A 25,116-nucleotide genomic window follows, 5' to 3' on the forward strand; every position below is an offset into this window, starting at 1 on the left:
CACGTCGGTGCCCAGAAAAATGTGAAAAAATGCGATTTTCAAAAAATCCTTTCTGTGGCGTATTCTCGCATACACATACAACAAAATTATGAAAAAAAAAAAAAATCGATTTTTTTTTCGCTGGAGACCAAAAAAATAATAAAAATCAGGCGGAGTTTTCAAAAACTTCCAACTTGCGCTAGAATTGAAGGAGCTATAAGACTGCAAAAAAAAATTTTCTTAAAATAAAAATTTATTTAAAAAAATAGTTTTTCTTAAAAAATAGTTTCTTAAAAAATAGTTTTTTTTCTTAAAAAATATTTTTTTCACAAAAATTATTTCTTTAAAAAAATATTCAAACTTGCACTACAATTGAATTAGCTATAAGACTGCAAAAAAAATTTAAAAAAAAATTCTTAAAACAAATATTATTATATTCTTAAATATATTTATTTAAAAAAAATAGTTTTTCTTACAAAATATTTTTTTCACAAAAATTATATTTTTTTTTAAGTATTTCTTAAAAAAATTAGTTCTTAAAAAAATATTTCTTAAAAAAAAAAGTAGTTCTTTAAAAAAATATTTCTATAAAAAATATTTCTTTAAAAAAGTAATTCTATAAAAAATATTTCTTTCACAAAAATTGTTTCTTTAAAAAAATATTTATTTCACAAAAATTATTTCTTTAAAAAAATATTTCTTTCCCAAAAATTATTTCTTTACAAAAATATATCTTTAAAAAACATATTTCTTTCGAAAAAATTATTTGTTTAAAAAAATACTTCTTAAAAAAAAAAACACTTCTATATTCTTCTTGAAACAAGAAAATTGTTTATTTAAATTTGTTTCCCTTAATAAAAAATCAAGCGGAGTTTTCACCAACTTCAAATTGGCACTTCGTTGCACTAGAATTTAATGAGCTATAAAACTGCAAAAAAAAAATTATAAGAAAAATTATTAAATTATAAAAAAATATTTCTTAAAAAACAAATTATTTCTTAAAAAACATTTCTTTAAAAAATTATTTCTTTGAAAAAAATATTTGTTTAAAAAAATTAGTTCTTGAAAAAAATATATTTCTTTCACAAAAATTGTTTCTTTAAAAATCTTCTTTAAAAAGTTATTTCTTTGAAAACAATATTTCCTTAAAAATATTTTTTAAAAAAAATTTATCGTCTTGAAAAAAATTATTTATTTAAATTTCCTCCCCTTAATAAAAAAATAATAAAACTCACACTGGAATTCAATGAGCTATAAAACTGCATACCATAAAAATTTAATATTCTGAGCAAAAAGTATGAAATTTTGTTGAGAATTTGGTGAATTTTTTTTAAGTTGTATAAAATTTGAAACTTTATGTATGCTGCTTTTGTTGCGACATTAGTTATATTTTTATACAAAATTAAGCGGGAAAAATTCGCAAAATATTGCGAACATTGTAAAAAAAAAAACGCACGGTGCCAAAACTTTTTTTGCTCACTGTATATTAGCTCTCAAATTGAACTTGCAATCAAAGCAAAATTCAGTTTTTGTAACACAATATGCCGCGTACATATGTATGTATCTTCCCTTGTAATTTCTGTTTTTGTTGTTGTTGTTTTTTTGTAATAAAAATATGACCCTTTACTAATATACTATATTTCCTTTTAACCCATTTGCGTATAGTTTCTGGATGAGTATAGTAAATCAGAGAAAGCCAAGAAGAACCATCTAATCGCTTTGCTCAAAGAGAAGACCTAAACGTATCAAAAACAACAAAACAAAAAAGTCAATAAATACATATACACGGCGCTTATGACTGGATCGAAATATTCGCGTTGACAATTTCGAGTGTCATTTGTGAAGAATATTTTTAACGATCCTTGACTGCCTTCCCAATTGATAGAGAAACAAAATTTACATTCACTTACACGTATTCGTAGCAGTAAAATGAAAAAAAAAAACAAGAAATTTATTATTTACCAATACTACTACCAAATGACACAAACATGCATACTTACACATCGCCCGCTTTTTGGCATAGACTTGAATGTGTAAAAATGGAAATGCTGGGCAATCAAGTTTGAAAGTTTATTGCACTGTGAAAATTAGAGGTTTTGGTATAACAAAGAACATCCAAAAGCTAGTGAAATTTGCACATTCTTGCCTCTGGCATAGGGGGGGACGACATGTAGAACAAACAAAAATGTGAAAAATAAATTTGTAGGTTCGTAAATAATCGCAATAATTTAAATATTAATAAATAACTTTTTGCACCAATTTAAGCAGTAATAACAAATAATGAAAATGCAGAAGAAGCGATAAAGTTTAAAAATTATTGACATCTTAGAATTTTGCTTTACACAAATAAATATACACACATTCACCAAAACATACCCGGAATGACGTGATAGTAAAGTTTTTACCTAGCGCTTTTTGTAATGAAGTTGAAAAAGAAGAAGAAAAAGAAGAAGGAAAGGACGAGAAAGAATAAGAAGAATGCAATCAATAAGTACTTGAACTTTGTAACATTCGATTCCTGTTTATTTGTTTTTGCTTTTAAGTCACTAAAACGTAAATTATTTATGCACTAAATTAGAAATATAATTATAGCTGTAGTTTTTTATTCTTAATATTTTTTATACGCCTTATGTTTGCATGTCTAAATACGCTATTTAACAAAGACTACTCTTAATTCAAGCCATTAATTTTGCTCATTCTCGAATCGATATATGAATATACACTGCGCGAAAAAAGTATAGCATACATACAAGTTTGAAACCAATTTCATATTTCACTTAAACTTAAAAAAATATTTCTTAAAAAAAAACTATAAAACAAAATATTTCTTAAACAAAAATTATGTCTTAAAAAAATATTTTTTAAAAAATATTTTCTTAAAAAAAATGTGTCTCTTGAAAAAAATTATTTCTTTAAAAAAATATTTTCTTTAAATAAATATAATGAGTGTATACACTGCACGAAAAAAGTATAGCATACATATAAATTTGAAACTAATTTCATATTTCACTTAAATTAAAAAAAAAATTAGAAAAAAAACAATTCACTAAAAAAAGTTATTTCTTAAAAAAATTATTTCTTCAAAAAAATTATTTCTTTAAAAAAAATAATTGTTTAAAAAAATTACTTCTTTCAAAAAAATGTTTTCCTTAAAAATATATTTTCTCTAAAAAAAATTAGATTTTAAAACAAATTATTTCTTTCAAAAAATATTTCTTAAAAAGAAATTACGTTAAGAAAATTTGTTTCTTACAATAGCGGTCTTTTTTGAAAGAAATTATTTCCTAAAAAAATGTTTCTTTAACCCTCCGGTGAACACCGTTTTTAAAACCTTCGGTTGAGCACCCGGGTCTTGCCTTTTTTGACCTATTCGAGGATTCTTTTTTAAAGGTTATGCCCATAAATCGAAAGAGAATGAAATTTTAGAAAGCTACCTGTAACCTCAAATCGTTACCAATGAAATATGTTAAATTCACATCCTTAATCGAAAAAGTCTAGCCTGAAAATTATTTCTTAAGAAAAGTGTTATTTCATAAAAAAAGCATTATTTCTTTAAAAAAATTATTTCTTCAAATTTTTATTTTATTAAAAGAAAAATTATTTCTATGAAAAAAGACTTTTCTTAGAAAAACTATTAAAAAAATATTTCTTAAAAAAATTAGTTCTTTAAAACAAATTATTTTTTAAAAAAATTATTTCTTAAAAAAAAAGTGTTTTCGTAAAAAAATTTGTTTCTTGGAAACCTTCCTTAAAACTTTGGGTTGGACACCCGTGTCTGGCCTTTTTTTGTCCTGTTCGAGGGTCCGTTTTAAAAGGTTATATCCATAAATCGAAAGAGAATTAAATTTTAAGAATCTGCAAGATCAAGTCGTAAGCTATAATAGAAATATGTTAAATTCACGTCCAAAATCGAAAAAGTTTGGCCATAAGAAAAAGAAGAAATAATTCTTATGAAATAATTCATAAAAAAATATTTCTTAAAAGAATATTTTTTCAAAAATAATAGTTCTTAAAAAAATATTTCTTCAAAAACAATAGTTCTTTAAAAAATAAGTTCCTTAAAACAAACTATTGCTTAAAAATAAAAATATTAAAAAAAAATGAAACAAAAACTATTTTCTTAAAAAAAAAAAAAGAAAAAATTATTTCTCATAAAAGAACAAAATATTTTATTTATTAATAAATATGTTTTAAAGAAATTTTCTTCTTAAAAAACAAAAATGATTTCTGTCATTAAAAAAAAAAAGATTTCCTTAAAATTTTTTTCGTTATAAAATTTGGTTCAAGAAACATAACTTTAATTTATGTCGTTAACATCAGAACTGACGAACTTCTTTATTATTAAAAAAATAAATGAAGCTTGCAAACATAATTGTCCATTAACTTTTAAAAATTATATGCTTTTTATTGCTTTTGCTTATTACTGGGTATATTCAATAACGCATTATAATGCGCAACGTACTTTTGCAGTGTTGGCAATGCGTTCAGAAATGCAAATATGGCAGTACTGCAAATGCATCGCGTTCCAAAACGCCATTTTTGTATCAAACGTCGCGCATTATTTGCAGGAAAAATTTCAATACTGCCAATCTATCAATTGCAACACTTGTCACATTGGCAGTGCTGCCAGCGCTGCAATTACTGCGCATTTATAATGCGTTTCTGAATATACCCACTCTTGACTATATGAATACTTATAACACACACCAGTGAACTTTTGTTAAAATAGCTTAACTCGATTTAGCGCCTTTTAGCTGTTAAGCACGACAGAGCTAAGTTCTAGTGCAGAATTCACACTATTATTTATGCCTAGTCTTAGCTCAATAATTCATCTTAATAAATTTGAAATTAAAGGCAAAATATTACAATATAAGACCACTAATTATTAATGCAAAAGCAACAACCTGCTAAAGTCAGATAACTTGTTTTGCCAACAGCCCAAAGATATGTAGTTGTAGGGAAATACCTTTTCATTCATTCCGCCTCAGTGCTGAATGTGCGTGAAATAGGAACCTAAGCGCACGTGAGGAGTGGTCCAAGAGCAAAGCTCTTTTTTTTTAATAATACATTTGTTATGATCCACTTGTAGTGTGCTATACATATTTCGCAACGTGTATATATAAGTAAAATAATAAATATTTGCTTTAACTACTTATTGCTCACACATTTCTTGCTGCATATTAAGTATTTTCATAAGTTTTTGCCTGTATGTCATGTTTTTGCTCATCTTCAAGTCTCCTATATACAGCCCTCCTATTTACATATATTATTGTTCATGTGTATGTGTTATTTAATTGCTCATTTGTGACTACTTAGTATTTGCTATCGAAATCTTGTCTCTCCTTTTGTTTGCATCGAGTATTATTGCCATTATTTTTTTTTTTTTATTATTACTTACTTTATCTTCCTATAATGTAATTGTCAACATTGATTTTTTTGTTAATTATAAATTATTTGTTTCCGCTAAAAACTATAAAATATTGACAAACACACATGCATATATACCTACACATTCTTGTTAATGAATTTGTGAAATTCATTCAAACAAAAAAAAAAAAATTAAAAATAAAAAATTTATGCGATAATCGATAATCGATACTAATTGATGATCTAATATTTTTTTATTCTTATTGTAAGAGAATACACACTTGATATTTTTTATATTTTTCACAAAATCAAATCAAAAATAAAATGAAAATAAATATAAAATTGTGCTAAAACAAATTTAAAATGTGTTTTGTTTCAACTAAAACTTGAAGAAATGGAGTCAGCAAAAAAGCTGGGCTAGGTTAATTTGGTTAGCCTGAATGTATCTGAAATGTAGCAAAACACTGCTTCATAGAGTTGCCTAAAGTTGCAATTTATATTTAAATAACATAAAGTTCTGGTTGACTAGGCATTTGCTGTCCACCGAATCATTCCATCACTCAGGCTAACCATGAAAATTGAAACAATACCACTCCTTCAATTTCGTTGGAAGGAGAAACCTGTTGAAATGTTCCCCTGCATGTTACGCACTGATCGCGGTAGCGCAACAGCAAACAACGACAAGAAGCTGTAGGTACGAGGGGTGCCTTTTATGTGTCGGGATTTGGCAACCCTGGTGTTGCAATCTGGCAACTGACAGATGTATCGCAAAGTTTGCCATTTTTTGGCTTTTACGTACTCAGAACGTTTTGAAATACCAGCGCTATTTGTGTTGTTTACAGTAACTTAAAAAATTCATCTCGGTCCAAAAATGGAATTAAATCGTGAACATTTTCGTGCGATTATTTTTTACAACTTTCGACGTGGATTAACTCAGCAACATTGCATGGATGAACTTAATTCATCTTTTGGCGATGAAGCTCCATCAAGGACCAGTGTTTATCGATGGTATGGTGAATTCAATCGTGGTCGTAGTTCACTCCAAGACGAATTTCATGAAGGTCGTCCAAAATCAGTTGTTGTTCCGAAAACCATTGATGCTGTGCGAGAACTGATATTGCAAGATCGTCATGTGACCTATCGTGAGATTGAGACAATCTTAGGCATTAGTGGGACCAGCATACAGTCAATTATGCAGAAACATTTGACTGTCAAAAAAATGTGTTCGCGTTGGATCCCACACAATTTGTCAATCGCTCAAAAAAAGGCTAGTGTCGATTGGTCGAAGGAAAGGCTCAAAAAATACGATCGCGGGGCTTCGAAACACGTCTATGACATCGTGACAGGTGATGAATCATAGATTTACGCGTATGAGCCCAAAAGTAAACAGCAGTCGACTGTATGGGTGTTTCAAGATGAGCCAAATCCAACAAAAGTTGTTCGCGCACGAAGCACTTCCAAGCAAATGGTCGCCTGTTTTTTCGGAAAAACTGGACATGTCGCAACCGTACCACTAGCACAAAGCAGAACAATAAATTCTGAGTGGTACACAACCATTTGCTTGCCAGTTGTCTTCCAAGAAATTAGGAAAACCAATTGCCAAAGACCGATCACTCTTCACCAGGGCAATGGGAGCTCTCACACATCGGCTCAAATAACTGCATATTTGAGCATCCAAAACATCGAATTAATGGGTCATCCGCCGTATAGTCCTGACTTTGCACCGAATGACTTCTTTTTATTCCCGTACGTAAAAAACAAACTGAGAGGTCAACGTTTTTCGACACCTGAAGAAGCGGTTGCGGCATTCAGAATGCATGTTTTGGAGGTACCTCATTCAGAGTGGCAAAAGTGCTTCGACAATTGGTTCAAACGCATACAAAAGTGTATAGATCTTCATGGAGAATATTTTGAAAAACCATTAAGTGATTTTCGATGATTAAAATTTGTTTTTGTTCTCTAATCCCGAAATATAAAAGGCACCCCTCGTATAATAACGGCGGCGACTAACAGCAGACGAAACGTGGTGAATCAGATGCGAGAACGCAAAGGGAGCCCGAAATGGTCATAATCAAGGATGATGGCTTTACTACGTTTGGCCAATAACTATTGTGAAAAACAGAATTGTGAGGTGAACTTCGATTGCCACGTCACGGGGGGATTCGCCATCCGAATACTCACATGCCACATGTATTCACACACCCGTTGTCCAGATAGCAACGAAGTTATATTGTATTAATTTTTTTTGGATATCACTAAAACATTCTTACTTTTTTCGTAAACAAACAGATTCAGTACCCTGCTTACGTCAGAACATCAGCTGATTCTGCCAAATTCGCTGAGAGCCGCCTAACGGTCTGATATTGGCCACACCATTAAGAATCATTTCACCATGGATCGCAATCAAGTTTTTTTATTCTTATTTATTATTATTTTTTTATTTTTATTTAAAATTATCAATGACATTTTCAGCAGGCAATAACTGTCAATACATATAGTGGTGGCCAATTCATATGCACCTATTGCCCTACTACGAGTGTAGAATAATTGAATGTGTTTAGTTGAATTTTGTAGAATGTTGATTGAAAGTAAAACTATTTTAGTGTGGTACGGATTTTGAGTTCATAAAAAATTGAATTAGTTTTCCTTGTACGGAAGAATTTTGTTTAAATTTTGTTCAAATTAAAATAAGGTTCAGTAAAGGAAGAGTTCTGAATCAGATCTGAACTTTTATCAACATAAAACAGCAAAACACTTCTTAGGTTGCTAAAATTGTATGCCTCACCTTGAAGCACAATCTTCAGAGAGTCAAGCTAATACGCATCAGACAATTGGAGAATCCCTCTTGCCAACAAGTGCTACTTTGGACTAAGTAGGCAAATTGAGTAGTAAAGTCCTCGCTCGACGAACAAAACTAGCACTTCATAAGGCTCTCATCATGCCCGTCCTATCGTATGGCGCAGAAGCTTGGACGATGACGACATCCGATGAGGCGCCCCTTGAAGTGTTTGACAGAAAGATTCTGCGTAGGAGTTTTGGGCCTTTGCACGTTGGCGACGACAAGTATCGTAGAAGATGGAACAATGAGCTCTAGGAGCTCTACGACAACATGGACACAGTGCAGCGAATAAAGATCCAGCGGCTACGTTGGCTCGCTCATGTCGTCCGAATGAATACAAATGCTCAGGCTTTGAAAGTATTCGATGTGGTACCAGCTGCTGTTAGTAGAGAAAGATGAGGGCCTCCTCTGTGTTGAAAAGATCAGGTGGAGACGGATTTGTCTTCACTTGCTGTGTCCAACTGGTCCAATTGAGACGTTATATTATAATTATATATTATTCAATGGTTGCAGCTAAAGATCACGCCACAATATATCACCGTCTTGCTCTTCGTTTTCCATTTCGCCATCCACCATTCTTCGTCATCGTCATTGTATACTTTAGCAGTAAGGCATTCATTCTTCGCTTGACCACGCCACGCGCCTGGGTCTTCAAAATTAATATAATTTCAAGATTTATTATATAGAAAATATAATTGAAATAAAACACAATTAAGTACAGAGTCTTGCTATTATTTCGAGCTAGAAAAACGCTTCTAGCTCTAACACCAGGGTAAGTACCTGCTATATTTATTTATTTGATTGTGAACTTTAGAAATCTAAGCATCAAAAGTTGATGGATATTGAAAGAAAACTAATTAAGGCATCATATTAGGTCCAAGAGCTTAGGTGTGCCTTCTTTTTATGCCTTGTAGGGGGAGAATCGTCACAATTGGATGAAATCTAAGCTATGACTCTAACCACATGGTCTTCGCACAGCGGCTAAAATCATCAATTTTCAGTTGTAGAACCAACTAAGATAGTATATCGCAAGGAGTTTTCTAAGGATCAAAGTATATAGAATTTAGTGCCAATGAGCCATGGGAATGGCGCATTCGTAAATCGCATTCGAAGTTAGAACTAGAATCCGAAACCTGCGTTCACCCATTCGTCCATAGGTGACAGATATATCGGGCAGAGGAATTTATCATACTGAGAAACTGGACATTTCAGGTTATTGTCTAAAAGTTCGTTAAATATTTACTGTTTTTGGTGTTCTCCCAATATACCTTTTTTTGGTATTTTTCCCACAGGTGGTTACAAAAATTATGGTGTTTACTTTAAACAAAACCATTTTAATGACATTGCATACACACACAGATTTTTCAGTAAGTTGGTATTTGTGTATTTCACAGCTAAGTAAGTATAACTACAGAATAATTATCACAGAGCGTCGTGCCCTGACTGTAGGCATAATTTTAACCCCTCACAATTAATTAACTAGCAGCAGGGGTCCGTATGTCGCCAGCAATAAATGTCTTCATGCTCTTGTATCACAACTATTATTCTTAAATATTTTGTGTGTGTGTGTGTTTGTGTTTTTTTCCTACTTTTACGATTTTTTAATCCTGCCATATGGACTTTAATTCAAAGAAATCATCTCAAGGGTGGAATCAAGCAAATAATGTCCAAAATAATACGAATTCATGTGACAGATTGAAATCACTCAACTCGAATGGAAAGTGACAGTGGGAGAGTGTGCGAGTGTGTGAGTGAGGCATTAGCGAATATTGTCCCGCTCAAGTCCTAATTGTGTGGACAGGCTTACGAGCATGTCATAAAAAGCTTGTAAAGGCAGGGGAAGGAAGTACTTGGAATTATGCTTGGGGCAGGACAATGAAATCTAAAACTCGCAGTCAAAAGAATAGATGTTGACGTCGGTAATAATAAAGAATGAGTGAATAATAAAGAAGCCAAGTGTAAGGCAAGTGCGTATGCAAGAAAAAAAAAATAAACAAAACCAACAACAATAACACTTACTTGGCGTAAAGAGAAAGAAAGATCGAATACTGTGGTATGTGATGAATGTAAAATCAAATAAAAATGTATAAAATATAACAAGAAAAACCAAATATAAATAATAATATAGGTTTTTTAGTTTTCTATTTGGGCTTCTTATTCTTTAATTATTTTTTATTCCTTAATTTTTATTTCATTCTATTTTTTGTTCTTGTTATATTTTGTATTTTTAATTTATATTTAATATTATTATTTTTTGTTTTGTTTTATTTTATTAGGATTTTTTATTAAATTTTTTATGTCTTTGTCTTTGCCCTTTTTCGATTTTTTTATCTTTCAGATTTCATTTCATTTCTTTAAACATTTGCAATTTCAACTTTAAAATCTTACACTTTTTTTATTCATTAATTTTTCAGCTCGTTTCTTTATGTTATTTAATTTGTATTATTTATTTTTTATTTATATTATTTTATTTTATTTAGTCTCATTTTATTTTATTGTTATTTTTAATTTTCGGTTTTTTTTTTCTTTTCTTTTTTCATTTATTCATTTATCTTTTATTTCATTCTGTTTAAAATTTTTAAATTCTTTTATTTTATTTAATGTTATTTTATTTTAAATGTTTTTTTTTAAGTTTTGTCTTTTTTGTTTTTTTGTATTCATTGATTTTTTATTTAATTTAATTGAATTCTGTTCTCTGGTTATAATATATATTAGTACTATAAAATATTAAATTAAAAGTAATATAAAGTAAACTAAAAAGATTTTTAAATAAAATAAAGAGTTAAAGAATGAATAAAAAAAGACAAAAGAAAAAATATAAAAAAATAAATAAATGAAAAAAAAACATGGTAAAATAAAAGGAAATCAAATAAAAAAACTAAAAAAATAATTAATATAAATTAAATAACATGAAAAGCATGAAATGAAAAATGAATGAATAAAAAACAGTGCAAAAGAAAAAAAGCAAAATACAAAAATTTAAGAATTGAAATTGCAAATGTTCAAACAGAATTAAATGGAAATTAAGTGAAATGAAAAGTGAATTAATAAAAATAATAAATAAAAGAAAAAAGACAAAAACAAAAAAATAGTAATGAAATACAATAATATGAAATATACATTTTTTATTTAAAAATAAAATGAAATGAATTCGAATGATAAAAAAGGGGGGAAATCACAATAAAATAAAACCTAATAAAATAAAAATAAAATAAAGTAAATATTAAAAATTAAAAAATTAAACATCATAAAATAAGATGAATTGAAAAAGAAAGGCATAAAACCAACAAAAACACGAAAAACCAAAACTTAACAAAAAAGAAAAAATAATTCTACAGTAGCATAAAATAAAATAATTTTTTTATTAAAAGTGAAAGAAATTTCTGTAAATGCATGAAAAAGGGAAACACAAAAAAAAAAAGCATAATGAAATAAAATAAAAAATATTAATTAAAGATATAAATAAATCAATTTAAAAAATTAAGTAGTAAAACAAAATAAAATAAAATGAATAAAACAAAAATGAAAGCGAAAAGCAAAAATAAAGAAAAATTAATCCAAATAAAATTAAATAATATTAATTAAAATGATTTTTTTTTTCATAAAAAAGATAAACTAAATTGAATGAATAAAAGAATAAAAAAAGCAAAAAAAGGAAACAAAATAAAAAGCTATAAAATAAAATATCCCGAAATAAAATAAAATACTGTAAAGTGAAAAAAAAAGAAATATAAAAAAAATTAAGTAATAACAGCATAAAATGAAGTAGACAATTAAAAGTAAAAGAAAAACACAGAATTAAAAAAAAAGCTTAATAAGATAAAACCATGCACTTTAAAATAATATAAAATGAAAAGAAAAATGGTTGAATAAAAAAAAGAAAAGGGAAGAAAAAAGAAGAAGGAGAAGAATAAAGTAAGGCGAGAGAAGAAACTAATATATATTTATCATATTTTAATTTAAAAAAAATTTTTTTTAAATTATCTTTAAAGAAGAGTAAAAAATAAATTTAAATAAGCTTAAAAAAAAAAATAAAAAAATAAAAAAAATAAATAATAATTAAAAAAAGTCAAATGTAAATAAAAAACTAAAAAAATATCAAAATTGCTTGTATGGTTGCCAAAGTCCAGTCACCTCAGTTTACTAATTAATTTGTTCATATGCATACAAGTTTACGTTTGCATTTCAATGTTGTTATTGTTGTTGTTGCTCAATACTTGCTTACCCATCAAAATAACGTATCGTGATTGCAATGTGCTAAACCGTTAAACAGCCACAATGTGCATGAAATTACGAAATGAATTCGGATTCGCATCGAAGGGTTGGTGATGGCCTATGGATGACATTTATGAAGTACTTGTAGACTCACTCACTTTCAATTTCTGATGACATGCAGCGCAGTAAACAAACAAACAAAAAAACCAACAAAGCGAACGTAAACAAAGAAAAGCCGAGTGTATGGTGTGGCGAGGTGAGAGGCAAGGTACACTTGCCGCGTTGCTCACCACAGGACACGATTTATTGTCCTTTCCGTTTTTCCGCTTTTTTTTCTCTAAATAATTTTTCACTTGTATTTTAAACGCCTATTTTTCTTATTTTTCCCATTTTATTTTCGCCTTCATCTTTTAATTTCTTTGTTTCGATTTCTATAGTCCCAGTGTGTCGTGCCGTCGCCACGGGTCTATTGTTTGGTTTAATTTTGACTTCGCTTTAATGAAGGCAAACAATCGGCAGCACTCGTAATTGAAGGACTCACTTTCTTATTATTATTACTCTTGCAATTAAGTATAAACATTTTAAGGGAATGAGAAAAATACTCGCACTTTAATCAATGCTGTGGTATTGTTGTATGAGATTTTTGTGGAATGTGTGTAATGTGATTTTTTTTAGTTGGATTGGGGATGGCACTGTTTTGGGTAAGATACACTTCGTAAATGAAGGGTTTGATAAACACTCGAAAGATGTTATTGTGAGAAATTATTAATGGCAATGTGTAGCTGATTTTGGAGAGTAAATTTGATATTTCATAAACTATAATTTTTTATTCCTTTAAGGAAGCAAGAGGCCTTATCTAAATAACTAATACCAGACCTTCTAGGAAAAATCTATAAGTAGTTCAATTGGAAATAGAAAAATATCTTTGTATTGTAAATATTTCATGCGCCTTAATTTCTTATGAAATAATGAATGATATATTAAATAATTTATTGAAATAGCTTGCGATTAGGGCTCTTTCCCTAAACTCCCCGAGCAATAGTACTCAACCTAATGAATAAATGGCTCTTATACCTGCAATTTCAGATGTTCATCTTGGAGGAATCAAGCAAAGAGATAAATATAAATTACCGTTCACTTTTTGTATAGCAATTTTTTTTGTTTTTTGTTCACACTTCCCGTAACCACTATAAATTCGTACCACTAGGATTTCTTCTCATATACACCCCGTTGCAAAATAATAATTACTCTACTAGTATTTTATAAAAAATAGTTCACATTACAACAAAAACCATATAACGCAAAGTTTAAAATTTTGTAGAAAATTTAAAAAAATTTCAAACTTTCATTAAAATTTCAACTTTTTAACCAGAATTTTTTTCTACAACATTATTAAAATGCCTTTCCTAATACATAAGGTATTATTTTCTCAGTAATTTTGGGGGGCCTCCGAATCGTATTCATTAGTATGCTCATTTGATTGAATTTAATTTTTTAACTGTTGGCAATCCTAATCAAAAATATATTCAAAATTAAAATTCTCCATACCTCTCTCGCTTGCCACCCATATAGTAGTAACTCAGTTAACTTATTTATTAAGTTGAATTAACAAATCATTCAAACAGCTGGCAACCATCGCCAAAAATATTTTTAAAATTAAGCTCTCTTAAAATTTTTTTATTTGGTACCTGTATTGTAGTATTTGATTGAACTTATTAATTTAATTTAACTTTTTAACAGGTGGCAACCTTCTCCAAAAATATTTTTGAAATTAAGTTCTCTCAAATATTTTTTCATTTGAAATCTGTATTTTAGTACTTGATTGAACTTATTAATTGAATTTTATTTTTTTAACAGGTGGCAACTATCTTCAAAAATATTTTTAAAATTAAGGTCTCTTAAATTTTTTCAATTTGACACCTTTTTTAAGTATTTGAATGAACTTATTAAATTAATGTAACTTTTTTAACAGGTGGCAACCACCTCCAAAAAAGTTTTTGAAACTAAACTCTTTTAAACCTTTTTTCTTTTGACCTCTGTATTGTGGTATTTAATTGAACTTATTAATTTAATTTAACTTTTTTAATAAGTGGTAACCATCTCCAAAATTATTTTGAAATTAAGCGCTCTTAAAACTTTTATCAGTTGGCTTCTTTATTTTAGTATTTTATTGAATTAATTAATTTAATTTACCTGTTTTAATAGGTAGCAACCATCTTCAACAATATTTGCTAAAACAACCTGTCTAAATTGATTTTATCAATTATTGTATTTATTATTATTTAACATATTCAATTATTTTTTAAACAGATGGCAATCCTATTCAGAAAATTATTCGTCAGATTTTTCAAACCACTTTCCCATGACATCCATATTGTTATATTTAATTTATTTTATTAATTGCACTTGCACTTAATTCCTCCAATAGGTGGCAACCATCTCCAAAAATATTTTTCAAATTAAGCTCTCATACAATTTTTTTTATTTGACAAACAAGCTTTCTAAGTTTCTTTCATTTGATACCCATTTAGAAATATTTTATTTATTAATTATTTAATTTATTTAACTCAAGTTTTAAACAGATGGCAATCCTATTCGGAAATATATTCGAGGGTAAGATCTTTCAAACCTCTTTCCTATCCCATTCATGATGGCATATTTAATTTATATTATTATTATATTTGTACGTGCACTTAATGGCTCCAACAGGTGGCAACACTCTCAAAAAATACTTTTAAAATTAAGCTCTAAGCTATTTTTCATTTGACACCTGGTTTGTAATATTTGATCAAATTTAATAATTTAATTTAATTTCTCCAACAGGTGGCAACTCTCTTAGAAAAGCAGCCTTTTTAAAATCATGCGTATATTCTGGGCTAAAGCCATAAGTAACACCGACATATGGGCTATTACTAAACAAATACCCATCCTCCTCGAAGCACGACGTCGCAAATGTAGTTGTAAGCCAAACACTGCGTAAACCCCTGGACGACATCACAGAAGCCGCGTTGGATTAGAACCCTCAAGGGAGTCGCAGACGTGGGAGATCAGCCGACACCTGAAGGCGACAGAAAGCAGGCTATTCATGAAGACAAATAAAATTTCTAGCTTCAAAGTGTGGGCAAAAAGTAAGGTGGACAAAAAGTAAGGTGAATTTGGTTGTAAAATGAAAAATTTTTATTTATTCTTGTAAATCAATTCCATCCCCTTCAAAATAATCCCCTCTCGATGAAATACACTTATGCCAACGATTTTTCCAATCCCCGAAACATGTCAAATAGTCCATTTCCGGTATGGCCATCAGCACCTTTTTCGATTCAGCTTTTATCTCCTCAATCGACTCGAAACGCGTTCCCCGGAGTGTTCTCTTGAGTTTTGGGAATAGCCAGAAGTCACACGGAGCCAAATCAGGCGAATACGGTGGTTGCGTAACAATATGCGTGGAATTTTTGGCGAAATGGTCACGAAGAACGAGTGCAGTGTAAGATGGTGCATTATCGTGATGCAAAAACCAAGAGTTGTTGGCTTATAATTCTGGTCGTTTTAGACAAATTGCCAGTAAGTCAACCGACGATTTTTGAGCACTAAGTCCTTCACTTTATTGACGTGTTGGCCATTTGTTGGTCGTCGATGGTCGTCCGGAGCGCTCCACGTCATCAACACGTTCTCGACCCTCTTTGAAGTCTTTGGACCACTTATAAACATTTTTCTGCGACATGGTCGAATCACCAAATGCCTTCTGCAACATGCTAAACATTTCCGCAGCCGAAATTTCATTCCGCAAACAAAATTTGATGGCACTTCTCTGCTCAATCAAATCAGACATTGTAAAAATCAAAAAATGCACTCTTGGTCGTTTGGTAAACACAAACGTAAATATATTACTGATAATGACATTCACATGAAAGTTGGTCCAGATGTTATTAACAGTGCTGCCAACTCATGAAAAAAATAACTAGAGCGAAATTTTAATCCCGGGAAGTTTGACAAATAAATTCACCTTAGTTTTTGCCCACAGTAGTAAATCAAATTATAATCTGTTTGTTGAGACCCTAGTCCTTTGTCAAAATACGGTCTTTATAAACCGCACGTAAAATAAAATGAGAATTTAAGAGACCTAATTCATCAAAAATTATTAAATGAAACCTAAATATCTGAAGATCTCGCGCAGCGAAGAGACGAAATTTTGAAAACATCGAAGGCGGGACATTCACCTCTCAGGGTGTTCAGCACTTTAAATATCTGCGGGTTCTAATAAAAAATGACAAAAGCAGTCACGACGCAATACCCGACAGAAGAATGCACACTGGGCCAGAAGACCCGAGTGAGTGGCCAAAAATAAAAATTTTCGGCTTAATTTAAACAGGAAATTTATAACATCATCTTATTTTGAGTAATTTTTTACACCAAATTATGAAGTTTCATTAGCTTTTATCAATTAGTTTTTTTTATGTAACAGTTCAAAGTCAAAGTTTTAGTTCGATTTTTAACACTTTCAAACAATGTTTATCAATAAGTTGTTGTGAAAAATACTACTCAAGATGTTATTATCGTCCATAAATTTTCTTTATGGATATCAAAAAATAATTTATAATTGAAACCATGTGTATTTATGTTGAATAAGTTTTTTTTTTAACATTTAATCAACAAAATCTGTTTTTTATTCATACATGACTTACTTTGAAAACAAAGTTCCCCGAAGTTCCCCTATCAAATGAGTTAAATTGTATGCCAAATTGTTCGTAAAGAAGTATTAAATAAGGTATATATGCGCCTTTTTGCGCCTTTTCATAAACATGTCTGAAATATCGATATTAGTGTGAGAGAAATCTCAAATAATTCTGACCCATTAATGTTTGAGCCAAAACTACCGAGGGAAAATCGAGGCTTTAAATTATTTACTGGATAAATCTTTATCTAAGGATATTTATATTAATAGGACTATGAATAAGTTCGTTTCGGTTTTACAACAGATGGCGTAACTTGATTATTATTCCATCGATCCACATTTCCAAACATTCATTGGAGAGCTACTGTCGTAAGGCACAAACGTCAGTATAAGTTTTTTATTTGAAGCGTAAACAACAATATTTTTACCACACTTGAAAATGTCGAATTTCGTGCCAAATAATGTGTTTTTGCGGGGAATTCTTCTTCATTATTTTAATATGAAGAAAAAAGCAGCCGAAAGTCATCGTATCTTGGTGGAAGTTTATGGTGAGCATGCTCTATCTGAGCGAACGTGCCAGAAGTGGTTTGCACGCTTTAAAAGTGGTGATTTTGGCTTGGAAGACGAAGAACGCGAGGGTGCGCCGCCAAAGTTCATGGATACCGAATTGGAGGAATTGCTCGATCAAGATCCGGCTCAAACGCAAGAAGAGGTTGCAAAAACTTTGGGAGTTGATCAATCAACCATTTCCAAACGTTTAAAAGCCATGGGAATGATCCGAAAGGTAGGCCATTGGGTGCCGTATGAATTGAAGCCAAGAGACGTTGAACGCCGTTTTATGGCATGCGAACAACTGCTTCAACGGCACAAAAGAAAGGGTTTTTTGCATCGAATTGTGACTGGCGATGAAAAGTGGGTCCATTACGACAATCCAAAACGTCGGGCAACGTATGGATACCCTGGCCATGCTTCAACATCGACGTCGGCGCAGAATATTCATGGCCTGAAGGTTATGCTGTGTATCTGGTGGGACCAGCTGGGTGTTGTGTATTATGAGCTACTGAAACCGAATGAAACGATTACGGGGGATGTCTACCGACGACAATTGATGCGTTTGAGCCGAGCACTGCGAGAAAAACGGCCGCAATACGCCGATAGACACGACAAAGTTATTTTGCAACATGACAATGCTCGGCCACATGTTGCACAAGTGGTCAAAACATACTTAGAAACGCTCAAATGGGATGTCCTACCCCACCCGCCGTATAGTCCAGACCTTGCGCCATCCGATTACTATCTCTTCCGATCGATGCAACATGGCCTGGCTGACCAGCACTTCCGTAATTACGATGAAGTCAAAAAATGGATCGATTCGTGGATTGCGGCAAAACCGACCGAATTTTTCACAAAGGGAATCCGTGAATTGCCAGAAAGATGGGAAAAAGTAGTAGTAAGCGATGGACAATATTTTGAATATTAAATTTGTAACCATTTTACGTCAATAAAGTTTCAAATTTCGAAAAAAGCCGCACGAACTTATTCATAGTCCTATTAGTATGCGACACGAATGTAAATTATCCGGAGCTGATATTTGGCCTGCTTATAATGAAGTTAGAGAGGTAAAAAAAATATTAAGACCTACAAAAGATGATATTGAAATCAATGAACACGAGGCAAAAGTTTGTCTGCAGTCTTTACTGAACCATACTGGTAGTCGAATAGTGGGAATGCAAGAACAAATTTTATTGAAAATCATGGATACAAATTCTTTAACAGAAATAGAATTAATCTTAACTTGCTCTTGGGGCTTTGACGGAAGTACAAGACACTCTAGATACAAGCAATCTTTTGAAAATAGCTCAGAAGTCGACAATTTTGACGATGAAAGAATCTTTGCTACTACTCTCATCCCTTTACAATTAACATCTCAAAATGGACACATTGTTTGGTACAATCATGATTCACAATCTCCACGGTTTTGTCGACCTATTAAATTAGAATTTGTTAAAGAATCAGCAGACATTGTTTTGTCCCAAGAAACTGAAATGGATGCCAGATTAACAGCCTGCAGGTCTTAAACATTATTAATATGAGTCACAAAATTACTGTTCACTTCTCTTTACATTTGACTTTAGTTGATGGGAAGATTTTGAATATTTTAACAGGAACAAAATCATCACAATGCTGTCCAATCTGTAAGGCAACTCCAAAACAGTTCAATGATCTAAAAAATATTAGTAAAAAAACAAGCGTATTCCTTCCAGATAAAAATGCACTTCAATATGGTATTAGCCCATTACATGCGTGGATTCGATTTTATGAATATTGTTTGCATATAGCTTACGGAATTAATATTAAGAAATGGAGGGTAAGTACGCCTCAGGATAAAAAACTTGTTGCAGATCGGAAAGCTCAAATTTCAAAAATTCTACGTGAAAAGTTGGGACTATCAGTTGATATACCAAAAGCAGGTGGTTCTGGTACAACTAACGACGGAAATTCCGCACGTAAGGCATTTCAAAATGCAGAGATTTTTGTTGAATGCTTAAAGATTGATTGCCAGTTCGTAAATAATTTGAAAATTATTTTAGTTTGCCTTTCTTGTCAGCTACCAATCAACACAGAAAAATTTGAAGAATTCTGTTTAACCACTGCAAGCTTGTATGTTACCTTGTATCCTTGGTATCCAATGCTTGATTCATGCTGGAGAAATAATAAGACATTGTACTTTACCAGTTGGTGTATATGGAGAAGAGGCATCTGAATCAAGAAACAAAGATTACAGAAACTTCAGACTCAGGCACAGTAGACAATGTGATAGGAAAACAAACTTAGAGAATCTCTTTAATCGATTACTAGATACTTCTGATCCATTACTGTCTAGTATGAACAGGTTGTCTAGAGCTAATAACAGAAGACGTTTACCACTTTCAGTAGAAGTTAAACAGTTACTTTTGTTAGATACTCAAAATATGGAAAATGATCATAGCAGTGCCAGCAAATGAAGACGAATATGAATCGGAAGATGAAACAGAGGCCGAACGCGATCATGAAATGATTGCGTCTAATGACGTTCACAAACTTCTAGATGAACTTGAACTATCAGAAGAAGAAACTTCTGATTCTGAATAAATTGAGTTTAAATGCAGATTCAAAAATTAAGTCAAATTAAAAAAAATTAAAAATTACAAAAATTACAAAAAAAAAAATTAAAAATTACAAAAATTACAAAAAAAAAATTGGGATACTAAATCGTACTAGAATCCTCCTCGCGGTATATCCTGGGTGTATGAGTACAGCTAATTCTAGACGTATTTTCTTTGTTCTAAACCCCTAGATTCTGAGTTTGAAACAAAAATACTGTTTTTTTTAATTTTATGTCCGCCATTTTGGATCCGCCATTTTGAATTTCTCAAAGTTGACACTATATTCGTAAAGTACATTGTTCTAAACCCCTAGATTCTGAGTTTGAAGCAAAAATACGGATTTTTTAAAATTCATGTCCGCCATTTTGGATCCGCCATTTTGAATTTTTTAATTTTGACTTCAGATTCGCATTCATAGAGTTAAAAAACTATAATACACGTGGTTTTAATCGGTTTTATGGCCTTTTCCTAAGAAAAAAGAGTTTTGGCCACTCACTCGGGTCTTCTGGCCCAGTGTGGAATGGCAGGAAACAAAGCGTATTACGCCCACACAAAATTGCTGAGGTCTTAACTGCTTACCCGTCTCTACCAGTGAATAGCCGATAGTCGACGCTGTCTTACGGCTAAGAGTGCTGGAGTGTGAACATACAGAATACGATACAACCACGAATTGCTGAACTTGGGGAAGACAAAATAAGCTTGCTCTTACTATATATCTATGGGTTCGAAGAACCTGCGGTGTTCAAGGGAATGAAATTACCGATGAATTGGACAACTGGAGATCAGCGGTTACCACACAGGGGCCAGAGCCAATAATCAGAATCAATTCCGCAGGAATCATGAAGTGGAACAGTGATTGTGTATGCAATTTACATAAAGAACGATGGTGCAGTACAGAACGCTGCAGAACTACAAAGAGTTTTGTGACAAGCCCGAACAGAAAACTGTCAAACTTTCTACTAAAACTTAGAAGGAAAGACGTTCGGTAGATGGTCGATATTATAACAGGACACAATTCAAGGGGTCAACATAAGCCCACCAAATCACCGAGGACCCGATTTGCATGTCTTGCTTAGAGGAGGCGGATAGAATTGAGAATTTTCTCTGTGAGGCTTCAAATTTTGGGTTCTAATGTAATGGGAATGAGTAAAATTCGTTCTCTCAAACTGGAGGATATTTTCAGATTTACCAAAGAATCTGGAAAATTATCACAGGTCTATCTACCTCTATTTCTCTATTCTATCCTATCTTTTTCCTTCTGCTACTTCTCTCATTTCCTCCTTGACTATCTACCCTATCACTTTCCAGAGCTTTAAATACAATTCCTTTTTTAGCTTGAGTGTTTTAGGAGTTACCAAATCTCTCGGTGCTTCTTGGCTCGACGTTTTCAAATTTCAATTCATTTAAACACATAAAATTCGAATCCCATGGTTAAAACCCATGGTGTAAGACAGCCGTCCTCAGAAAATTTGTTTAGTCACAAATTCCCTACTGAACCGGACCCGAGAACGTCCAAGGTTAATCTAGGTTAACCTGGTCATAGTCGACCTGAAAGAGCTACGAGTTAGGAGCTGAAGGTCTATTGCTATTCAGCGTGAAGAGGATTGTGGACGAAACTAGTTCTGAATTCCATAAAAATCATGTAATGCTTTGTTCTCCTCCTACTGTGTGACTTGCTACGTCCGCTAGTTTATGTGGAGTTACTTTCCTAAAGTTTGTGGGGCATGCGACAGGTGCCTAGCCTAAACCTTTTATGGATGTGAAATTAACTTTATTGTATTGATGAAAATAATTTATTGCTTGTGGGTCATTGATTACATACTTCTCTCCTTCACAAGTTGGAATAGCATTGAAAAGTATTTGATCTCAAAATATACGAAATCACTGATATTAATTTTATGAAATAGTAAAACTTTCCGAGCTGTAAAAATTGAGTACAAGTCCATTAAACATTAGTAAATATACACTTTTGTGTAGCAAAAATCATGCCTGCATATTAACTCACAACCCAAATGAATAAGTTTGAGCAAATCGACTTTAATAAGCGCACTTACAACCCTTTCCAAAAAAATATCACTATATACATGCACATATTTGTTCACTTGTACTTGCAACAGATAATGTGCAATGTCAGAGTGACTAAGTGAAGTCACTTCAGGAGGCCCAATAGTAATTAATCACAAGTGTCGAATTTTGTTTATTTTGCTTCTTTTTTTGTCATGTTTATTTTGCTGCTCAATCAAAATTATGACAAAACAAACTGACAGCATAGGGGGTGAATGAACAAAATATATAAAAAAAATTTTAATAAAAGTTAAACAAAAGCGCAATCGTAGGGTATAGCAACTGTGTGAGCGCATGAGCCACGCGCACTAAATAATTTACTCTTTTACTAAAGTTAGCTAAAATGTGCGATGTAATTACGGTTCGGCGATACTACACTGCGCTTCTCTTCCACTAATAATGGCACTACTCTAGTAAATTTATTCAATTGTTGTCTTGCGTGTTCTGACCTCGTTTAGAAAGCACAACTTGCCAACGGTAATTTTACCCCTTTAATAACCAACTTGTCTATGATAACCACTCTCGCTCCCATTGACCCCCTTATATCCTGTCATTCACGACAGATTGCTTTCACACCAACCTTTGAATAAAGTAAAATAAAAAAAGTTTTTAGACACAAATACATACCTATCTGACATCTGTTTTGCCTCACTGCTAACCATCGCGGCATAAAAGTTAATGAGTCTCATCAACGTGCCGCTAAAGTCCCAAAGCGCGGCAGCAATAATTTGTCATGTGCAGGCCCTCTTGCCAACTACTGACTGGATTTTGACCGCGCCATTGACTTGCAAGTTGGTAGAGGCGAGTTCTCCTGCCTGTAAGAAGTGAGGGAATACGTGTGTGCGTGTGTATGTGTGACTTTGACTTTCTGTTTACCTTCTTTTTAAGCTTTTTTTTGTGTTTTTTTCTTGATGACTGCTGTTGGTTATATGACGCTAAATGGCATTTTAAGGTGCGTCCAATACAACCGACTTCGCACCTTTTCCGGTTTCCGTTTTGTGGTTTGTGTTGTATAAACAAAAAAAAGAGGCAAATAAGTCAAGAAAATTAAAGAGGGATGTTTTGCGCATTTAAAGGAATAAAAATACTTAAAACTTGCAATGATAACTTGAAACTTGAAAATACGTGCCAGGAAGCACCGAGAGATTTGGTAACTCCTAAAACACTCAAGCTAAAGCGAATTGTATTTAAACCTCTGGAAAGTGAAAGGGTAGATAGTCAAGGAGGAAAGGAGAGAAGTACCAGAAGGAAAAAGATGGGGTAGAATAGAGAGATAGAGGTAGATCGACCTGTGAGAATTTTTCAGTTTCTTTGGTAAATCTGAAAATATCCTTCAGTTTGATAGATCGAAATTTACTCATTCTCATCTCATCGGAATCCAAAATTCAGAGCCTTGCTTCAGCAAATGCCACACACTCACAAAGAAAATGCTCAGTGCTATCCGCCTCAAGGCAAACCGGGTCCGCAATGATTCCAATAATGGTCATATGCTGATCCCATGGATTGTGCCTTGTACTAATATCTACCATCAACCAAACGTCTTTTCCTCGAAGTTCTAGAAGAAAGTTCGACAGTTTTCTGTTCGGGCTTGTCACAAAACACTTTGCAGTTCCATAGCGTTCAAGACGGGACCATCGTTCTTTATGTAAATTTCATACATAATCGCTGATCCACTTCATGATTCCTGCAGAACTGATTCCGTTTATTAGCTCCGGCCCCTATGTGGTAACCGCTGCTCCGCAGTTGGCCAATTTATTGGCAATTTCATTGCCTACATAAAACTTAATATTGCGGTTAACCACTCACTGGGTGACTGATTTAATACTGGGTTGAATAAAAGTTAGAACATCCGATGGTACTCAAGGCACAGGCAATATCGTTTACCGCCTGTGAAGGAGCGCAAAAAAGTGCTCCGCAAACAGTTTCTGTTAGGATGCTACCGTAGGTCCTACCCATGCAGAAACCTGCTTCAGCCCGAACCGCCTCCTAGGCACGTCGGTAGGCATCGCCTCAATTACGCTGATGAGATCCAGGTCAAAACTGGCAGACAGTTACTGGACCAGACAGTCAATAAACGACATTCATCGGGAGACACTTACCACCTTCTTAAGCTCCCGACTCCCGAATGCCGTTATCGGAGTCCAACCACCATCCATTTCAGACAAAGTGTTCCGGCTTCGCCGAGAGTCCCACGTAACTTTGGCACAATGGGCACTGGGTCTGTAGCAGGTTAAACTCTAACCTATCCAAAATTGACCCCGACATATTAAACATATATACAACATGTGAAGGCACCCCGCACGACACTAACCACATTTCCACATGCCCCATCAAACCCACTCATCTAACACCCCTCTCCCTCCGGACGCAACAGCAAGTTTCCTGGGCCTACCGTTAGATGAACTAGACGAAGATGACCGGGGATTTACAGTACACTCACAGAGTTAACTATACTGCTACGACAACAACAACTACCGCCTAGAGGTGACCACTCGATTTCTCTCGAGAGGTAGAAGAATATTCTTCAAAGAAAATCTTGGAATGAACATTTCCCCAAGACATTAAGTTGCTTGAAGAACAATTGTCATAGTGCTCCGCCGTCTCATCCTCCGCTCCACATGCTGGGCATAGTGCACTGTCTGAGATGCCTAACTTTTCCATGTGATTTGCCCACAGAAAGTGGCCCGTCATCAGTCCAACCAGCTGCTTACAGTCATTAAGCAGAAATTTAATGACAGGAGGATCTACAACAGTCGGTCGGACATGGCAAGTAACATCAGTTTTGGCCAACGCTGCCATTTACGAAATTTAGGTACCATAGGCACCATAATTAATTT

The 25,116-nt window shown here is 32.5% G+C and overlaps 1 protein-coding gene across 2 annotated transcripts in view; it reads left to right on the forward strand.

Moving 5' to 3' along the window:
• The window catches only part of LOC128862994 (S phase cyclin A-associated protein in the endoplasmic reticulum), a 148,428-nt gene extending 144,884 nt beyond the window's left edge, over positions 1-3,544 (forward strand). Inside the window, exons 12-13 of one of the 2 annotated variants that reach the window (XR_008454567.1) lie at positions 1,645-2,185; positions 2,248-3,544. Coding sequence is in view for 1 of the 2 variants with exons in the window: in XM_054101860.1 (XP_053957835.1) it covers positions 1,645-1,719 (75 nt within the window). In the remaining variant the exon portion in view is untranslated. Of the gene's footprint in view, positions 1-1,644 lie in introns of both variants that reach the window. The other variant, XM_054101860.1, reaches the window with a different exon arrangement.
• The last annotated feature ends 21,572 nt before the right edge of the window (positions 3,545-25,116 follow it).

Source organism: Anastrepha ludens, chromosome 5 (genome assembly GCF_028408465.1).
Source record: "Anastrepha ludens isolate Willacy chromosome 5, idAnaLude1.1, whole genome shotgun sequence".
In the NCBI taxonomy this organism is placed as follows: domain Eukaryota; kingdom Metazoa; phylum Arthropoda; class Insecta; order Diptera; family Tephritidae; genus Anastrepha; species Anastrepha ludens.